This window comes from Meleagris gallopavo, chromosome 19 (assembly GCF_000146605.3).
Source record: "Meleagris gallopavo isolate NT-WF06-2002-E0010 breed Aviagen turkey brand Nicholas breeding stock chromosome 19, Turkey_5.1, whole genome shotgun sequence".
Taxonomy (NCBI): Eukaryota; Metazoa; Chordata; class Aves; order Galliformes; family Phasianidae; genus Meleagris; species Meleagris gallopavo.
This window is the reverse complement of record NC_015029.2, coordinates 5,792,865-5,801,077: the sequence shown is the minus strand read 5'-3', so window position 1 is coordinate 5,801,077 and position 8,213 is coordinate 5,792,865. Positions and strand designations below refer to the sequence as shown.

Sequence of the window (8,213 nt, the reverse complement as noted above, 5' to 3'; positions counted from 1 at the left end):
ACAGCCGCGTCCCTGCTCTGGGGTCCGCCGGCCGCCGCCTCGCGGGGCAGCTCTGCTCCGCACACAAAGCCTCCCGCTCCCTGAGACCGGGCTGTAAGACAGATGGGGCGTTATTCGCACGTAGCAAAACGAAGTGAAGCCCCCATTGCTCGGCCTGCCGTGCCGCTAGGTACGCGTTCCCTGCGCTGTGGGCACGCGCTGACACGGGAGGTGCTGGTTTTTATATTCTGGTTCACCTTGAGAACAGAAGCCAATGGAGCAGCGGGTTGAGGTCAGGGCATCTCGGTTGAAGCTCTGCTGTTGCTCTCACTCACAACAGAACACACAAATGCAGTTCTGCCTGCTGCTCAAGGTGCCCACCTGGACGTGGACCGCCTTGTTTGTACCAGCTCCTCCCCTGTGACAAATCCAAACGCCCCCCTCCACAGCTCCAACACCATGCCCAAGGCCCCCAGGCATGTTTTCTATCTTCCAACAACAGCAGCTGAAGTACTTCATTCAGGCCTACCGGATCCTCCACCTCTGCCATAGCAGCCAATTCTCAGCAAGGATCCCAAACCGTTTTTATTGCACTTTCCCATCAGTGACTCAGACTGCAGGTAACTGAGGCTGTTTACATGCAGTAAAAAGAAGTTCTAGTGCACTGTGCTGGGACAAATCCAAGGCCACGTCTCTTCAGCTCCACAGAGTTCTCCACATTTATCTCAGTAACAGAGATCAGCTTCTCACTGTGATGATGCAACCTCCTTCTCCGCTCCAGCACAGACCCTGTATGATCCCACAGACTGAAGGAAACTGAGCTCTCACCACGAGCTGAGCAACTTGAGAGAGAACTGTTAACAGCTTAGTCAAAAGCACCATCCTTTACTGTAAAAGTTATTCCTTTCTGGATACGACTGGAGCATTTTGGATAGTCTCTATCAGACACCACAGTAGGACTGAAGCAGAGTGAACTCCATAAGGTATTTCAGTATGTTCTCTGTTTACCTTCCGTTGTGCGTGGGTTGTTACACCTAACAGCTGCTATGATGTTCTCTCCATTTCCTCCATAACAATATATTAAACTTCTTTACAAATGCCAAACTTCAGCACATTAATTGCTGGTCCTTAGGAACCCGAGACAACCATTTGAAGGCTGCCTTTTGTCTCAGTGGAATTTCAGTATCTCCTTGGGCTTTGCATTTACACCATTCATGTGAACAGCAAAACTGCACGCAGATGATACAGAAGTAACATAATAGCAGCAGTAACTGGATTAACAATCCATTAGCGCAAATCTGAAATCCCAGTGGTTATTAACTGGGAGTGAAGGGAGGGGTTGCTGTTCTCCACATTAGCACATGAATAAAACACTGGCACCAAGAAATAGGACATTTATTTCTACAGATTTTGTGCTATAGTTTCTGCAGACAACACTCCCCAGTGCTTACACCCTTATGTGAACCTGCAATGGACACGGGGTCCTGGCTTTCCCATCCCACTTGCCAGACCTCCTCACTCATCTCACTGAGCAGTGGGGAAAAGCCATTTGCTAAAAGCCACTATGGAAACTGTGAGCCTCAGCGTGTGAAGTGGATGAGCAACTGCAGCTCTCACTGTTTATCTGAGAGAAAAACCCACAGGGCTTCAATCAAATTAACAGTAAATGACTGCTGGGCAGGTACTTCTCTTAGATACCTTTGAAACTGCTCGGGAAGTTTCTCCCTCCCATCTTGTTTGGTTTGCGAAGCTGCGCTAGATGGAGCTGCAGGAACTGTCAGCGATGCCCGCGCTGAAGCCTTGTTGGAGAATTTCGCTCTGGGCTTTGCACAGCCCGCTGAATTTGCAGAGAACAGCAATGACCCCTCGTGGCCGTGGAGAAAAGCACCAGGACCGTCACCCCCATAGATCAGAAATGATGAATAAGCAAACCTTTCCTGCTGGCGATCCAGTTCTTAGGTCAAAGAACAAAAGTGCCAGGAACTGGATGAGTCACGTACTCATATCCCCAGGGCATTGAGCAGCTGAAGCAGTCTAGACCTTGAGCTCATTGTTTCTCAAGTTGAATATTCATTTATGGAGCATAAGCAACCAAAGTTGTTCATGCTGGGAAGTGTTGGCATGAGAGCCTACAGTCTGCTAAAGCTTTTAGCCTCTTTGTGCTGTTCCTGCCCATACAAATGTGGGTAAGGCTGATACCAGTCTCATAAACAGACCTGACAGCGTCACCATCAGGCTTTAGTCCTCAGCCTTTCCAGATCATCTTGTGAAAACAATCACATCCTCACTTCCTAGGGAATCTTCCCAACACTCAGAAACAACACTTCCTGGACCTTGCATGGGACAGTCCACCAACACATCCTTGGAAATTTAAGTGCTATTTTATAGAGGCAGCATGGAGTGAAGTTTGAGTTTTGCAGCAGCAGAATGGATTACATGCGCCCTTGCTTGTCCTTAGCCACTGAGCTCCATAATGCTCTAGTATTTAGTCAGCAGCATTGATGGCAGACACCCAGCCCTTGTTTTTTGGAAGGAAATGAAGCAGAGCTGCTGGAGATTACTACAGACATGATCCAAAGGTGCCACCTAGTGCTTACTCTCAACCACAGGCAGAGCAGTCTAAACCAGATGAGAAGCAAGGAAGGGTATTTCTAGTTTCCAGGAAAAGATTGAGCTAGTTTTCTTCCTTTAGCCTGAGGCAAGATGAAAATTTGAAATGCCGTAACTAGACTCAGGGATAATTAGGGCAGATTTTTTGCTTTTTCAGTTTTTAACAACTACAGCATAGAAGTGCATGCAGCTCTAATAAAAATATACACACACCACATTCAAACAGCTCTAATACAGCTAATACCAGAGATCTGAAAGGATACTGAAACAAAAACATCACATCCATTCTTAGGCAGGGAAGGCAAGTGATGGAGTGCAACCATCTAGCCACTGCCCTAAGGATGTGGCTACCTGGCCAGTGTCTGCTGGGCTCCCCTTTTTCCCCTAACAAAGCTGCATGACACACCTTTCCTGCAAAGAAATCTTGAAAGAAAGCCACTACGAACAATGCCAGATAATCTACTTACTCGCCCCATATGGAAAACTTGGTGAAGAAGAAGGTGAACTGCTTGAAAAGGCTGAAGAACAACTAAAGAGGAGGCAAGAGTGCACTTCAACCATTTAAGTCTCCTGGTAGAAGAAAACGTCAAGCCAGCTGTAGTTCTCTACCTAGATCAAATTAATTTGAGAGCAAGAAAAACCAAGGCATGCACCAATCGACTATTTAAATTACAAGAACTTTATTGAAATGTAAAGCATTTCATAGAAAACAACACCAGAGCCTCCTCAGATAAAGAGCTCACCAAATCACGAATATAAAAGGGACCAGCAGGATACACACAGTCCAAGAAGGCACTGCTCACCCATGGCTACCTGGCCCATGTGGACAGCCACGTCCAAACTCAAACCCTTAGGACACAGAAGCCATGAACAGCAGACACACAAGACATGGCTCAAAACAGTCTAGGGACTCATACTTGTGAAGTCTCAAAAAAGACAAAACAAAAAAAAACAAAAAACCCCACACTCCAATCTGAGTCAAAGGTCAGATTGGCAGACCTGTATCATAATAAAGGAAAATCAAAACCATTTTAAAAGCCTCTGGGGAGAAAGAAGCCAATCACAAAACACATCCCCTCCTCCCTAACTTCCTAGAAGTTCAGGAGCACTATGCACAGCAACAAGTGTCATGAGATATGTCCCAATTGCATCTGTGTCTTCATAAAGGTCAGGTATCTATTTCCCAGGCTGCTGCACTAAAAGGCTATTGTACTTAAGTACTATTTAGTACTATTGTACTAAAAGGGCTCAGGAGATATTCAAGGAGTTTAAATGACCAATTGTGGCAGTTTCTGAAGTGTGGAATGGACACTGGTGACTGGAACACTGATTAAAAAAAAGTACTGAGAACCAAAAGCTGCCACGGTGGGGGTTTTAAAGTGACCTCTTCTAGCACTATCCCTCTAGATCCAGCAACTTCTGTCGGGTTTCCAGAACAATCTCCTCCATCACCTCTGGTTTGAGAATGTCCTTGATCTGAAACGGAAAGAAAAGTCACATTGGCACCAAAGAGAAGTTACTAGCATTGCACTTGAAGATAACTTTGGGCTAATATCTCTTATAAAAGACCATAACAAATCAAAGGAAAGGCTAAAAACCTTAACTGAAGGCCATTCTGCACTGACTGGAAGGCTCCCCCAAGTTGGAGCTCTTGCTCCAAGGAAAAAGAGTACACCTTTTCTCTGTGATTGTTTAAGTTCTACCAGGATATCATACACTTCCATGGCAATTTATGTCACGCATGAGAGCAGAAGTTCATATTGTCACTACAAATTTTTTGGAAGGATTAAAGCCCCACCACATGACTTATTGATTTCAACAGTGGCAGATTCAGCCTTCCCAATCCCTTCCCACGCTGTGGAATAAAGTAAACACCACTGTTTTCCGTACCTGATGAGGAAGGGATGCCTCATAGCAATACAGGATGCTAGTGTCAAAGAGCATCAACTTCTGAGTAACCAGAGCCACAATGCAGTTTCGGAGCCGTGAAATCACCTCCCGGTCAGACAGGGGAACTGGCTGAGGAAGGACAGAGGAACAGAGATGAATACACAGGGAAATAATGCAAGCCTTCTGGAAAATAAACGTTTTGCCACAAATCTAATACCACTTCTTGAATGTCTTGTGATTCACGTGCCTCTTGGATCACAACTAGCAAAACAACATTGGTAGAACACGGCTCATCATCTTCCCTGTCCCCTCACCTCTAAGTTGGTTGTAAAGCCGCCTGCTTCTTCATCTTTCTGTTCTGGAGTTGGGTAGATCCAGATGAAACCGTTGTTGCCGAGGATCACAGATGCACCACAGGGCAAGTCATGGAAGTGAGTCTTCTGGCGTTTCACAAGGGAGGGCGAGACCTGAACAAGCACACCCTGGCCCAGCTGAAGAGGAGACCACGAGACTCAGCATGAGAGACAATGCGCCGCCACAGGTAATAACCAGTCACCGACATGCACTCCACTCCTGGTCTAGGAACCAGTCAATTTAACATCTTTCCCTGTGAAACAGTGAATATAAAACCTGCTTGCCTCTGGGAGTGCTGGGAGGATTAGCTAATGCCTGTGCAGTCCTTTGAAGATGAAGAATACTCTCAGTGCTTAGCACAAATGTTAATAATATCTTGATTGTAACTAGACATCAACCATCCTGCAGAAAAATGAGGACTGAGAGGCCCAATTGAGCAGAACACTTTCCCCCTTAATCCAGTCGCTGTCTTTCACCCTTTGTGCAAAAAAGCACATTTTGCTTTCATCTTTTAAGTGCTAATACCCTCGGTCTAGTAATCCCAACTGCAGCCTACGCTCCAGTGGCCCCTTGGCTTATTTCAATGTGCAAAAACAGAGATAAATGCCAACTGCATAAAGCCTAAAATAGAGCCCTGGAGTGAGAAGCAAGCCATGGGGACAATGACCTGCAGAAGAACAGTGATAAAGTTTGAGCTAGAAGATTTTTCTCCTCAGAGCTCAAGTCCCAAGCAACTGGTGGGAGAAAGAGATTCATGCAGTAACTGTGGAGAGGGATAGCAGCAGTTCAGAGGGCATTCTGTCTGCATCGAGGAACTCTGCTTTAAGCTCCCACATAGAAGCTAAAATTCTTCCTAACTTACTGACGTGGGTTATAACATCATGCTCTACTCCAGAGCTTTTTTTTCCCTTAAAGATCTCCCCCCAAAGCCCTATCCTGCTGCTATCTCAATATAAATTCAAAGAAATTCTACTGACATGGATAGAATTGCACTGTGTTTAACAAAGGTCTGATCTTCTAACAGACTACTGTGCATCAGAGTTAGATACTCATGCAATCTAACTGGCAAAAATTAGGCTTTTGAGCAACTCACCTTCCCATATTTCAGACTCCTGGTGTGCAGCGACACAGCCCCATCAGAAAATACAGACTGGACCTCTGCCTGTCAGTGCCTCTTAAGGAAACAGACTGCCTCCTGCTGCCCTGTGCCAACAGCCACCAACTGCCCAAGCAGTGAACTCTCCCTGCCTGGCTGAGGTCTGGCTGTCCCCCCATGTCCCTCGACTCTTCTGTCTGAGTGCACGCAGTGGAAGGATACACTGATGAGGTCCCCTTCCTGCAGATAGTCCCTCATTGCAAGCTCGTCTTCTGCTGATCTCCTTCTCTGAAAAGGACAATGCAAGAAAAGTTACATGTCATGTAGAATGAGAAAACATTAATTAACAGCTACACGAAGGAAGGATCATCCAAAGCATCCCGCCGTGCAGCGGAAGGCAGCAATTTGGAACTTCTCTGCACAAATTGCACTCACCAGTTCCCCACCAGGTAAATTCATAGACGACAACAACAGGATTGAATCCAGCCTGGAATTGGTTTCCACTTTCCATCGTTTCTGCTGAACCTGGAGAAGAAAAGTGATGTTAATGTACACTCAGAATATGAACAAAATCTTGTCAGCAGAGTGGGAAGTCATGCAACTGACTGACTCTACAGCAAAACACCATGACAGCCACAAGAAATGACCGGCCAGTGCAGCAGGGGCTGTCAGAGAATCATAGCATCATTTCACTTAAAAGCCGTCTGGCACAACTCCTTGCAATGAACAGGGACATTTGCAGGTCCCTCAGGTGCACAGAGCCCCGTCCAGCTCTGACCCTGGGTGTTTGCAAGGATGGGGCAACCACCACCACCCTGGGTAACTTGTGTCAGTGCCTCACTGCCCTTATTATAAAAGGCATCTTCCTTACACTGAATGTAAATCTCTCCTGTTTAGATCAAAACCATTTCTCCTTGTCCTATCACAACAGACCCTAGTAAAAAATCCATCCCCTTCTTTCTTACAGCCCCTTTAGACACTGACAAGCCGCTCTCAGCTCTCCCCAGAGCCGTCTCTTCTCCGTGCCGCACAGCCCCAGCTCTCAGCCTGTCCTCGAGGTGTTCCATCCCTCAGATCATTTTTGTAGCCCTCCTCTGGACGTGCTCCAACAGATCCGTGTCTCTCCTGCACTGAGGATGCCCCAACAGATCGCAGTGCTCCAGGTGAGGTCTCACCAGAGGGCAGGACGACTTCCCTGCCCCGCTGGTCGCACTGCACTGGATGCAGCCCATGACACGGTTTGCTCTCTGGGCTGCAAGATCTCACTCTTGGCTTTGTTGGAGCTCATGACGTCCTCCTGGGCCCGCCCGGATCCTCACCTCCGTGATCCTTCCGACCACGATGTCTCCGACCTCGCCGTTGTACCTGGCGGCGGGACAGAGCACAGCATTACACAGCCCTTTCCTCAACCCCCAGGGGCAGCCCAGCCCTCAGCTCACCTGGTCTTCAGCGGCGTGACGCACACCAGCTTGTTCACCCTCTCCACAGCGCCGGCCACCGAGGCCACGAGCTTCTCCTCGTCCACGTAGGTGCCGTGGCCCCTGCAGACAGGACGGACGTATAAGGAGAGCCCAAGAGCGGCCTGCCCCGTCCCCTCGCCGCATCCCCGCTGCCGCCGTCCCCACCTCATGTATCCCGTGTCCGTAGTGATGGTGTCTCCGGGCACCACCAGGTGCTTCTCACCGCTCCGCCGCCCGCTCGGCCCCACCGCCTTGCGGATCACCGGCAGCCGCATGGCCACCGCCGCCATCTTGGGTGCTGGCAACACGGCGCCGGCGCCCTCCCATTCACACGTGCCTTCCGGCCGCCATCTTGACTGCGGGCAAAAGCGCGCTTGAGGCGTGGGCGCCGCCATCTTGAGTGAGGGCCCCAGCGAGAGCTATGGGTGCGGGGCGGCCATTTTGGATCCTGGCAGTGAGATGGTGGGGGGGTGGGGCACGTTTAGTGCGGGCAGAGCGTCTCCATCCCGCTCTCAAGGGAAACTGAGGCAGTTCGTACCGACGTGAGGGGAGGAAGACAACGATTCGGGCAGTCGGGATCAGAGTCCCAGCCCTGATTTCTGGGGTTGGTGCTCTGTGATTTTCTGCCCTCCCCACCTCCGCTCCCCCTTGACAGCCACCCGTTAAACGATAAACGTCCCGAGTCGGTTTTATTTAGAGTACAAGAGAGAGGTACAAATGTATTTACACTGTGTGCATATACAATCAAATAATATATAATATCAAAGTTTTGTAAATAATGTTTTACATAAATATTTACAAAGTTAAAGTGACGGGTTTTTTTT

The 8,213-nt window shown here is 48.3% G+C and overlaps 1 protein-coding gene across 1 annotated transcript; it reads right to left on the bottom strand.

The window, feature by feature from the left end:
* Positions 1 to 3,247: 3,247 nt before the first annotated feature.
* On the bottom strand, positions 3,248 to 7,712 carry EXOSC2 (exosome component 2). The gene is made up of 9 exons (XM_003211271.4): positions 7,555 to 7,712; positions 7,369 to 7,470; positions 7,249 to 7,294; positions 6,365 to 6,454; positions 6,152 to 6,217; positions 5,927 to 5,995; positions 4,794 to 4,970; positions 4,480 to 4,608; positions 3,248 to 4,065 (listed from the first exon to the last, which is right to left on the bottom strand). The coding sequence occupies exons 1-9, from the start codon at positions 7,677 to 7,679 to the stop codon at positions 3,985 to 3,987; spliced, it is 885 nt and encodes a 294-aa protein (XP_003211319.1). The 5' UTR covers positions 7,680 to 7,712; the 3' UTR covers positions 3,248 to 3,984.
* Between the last annotated feature and the right edge of the window lie 501 nt (positions 7,713 to 8,213).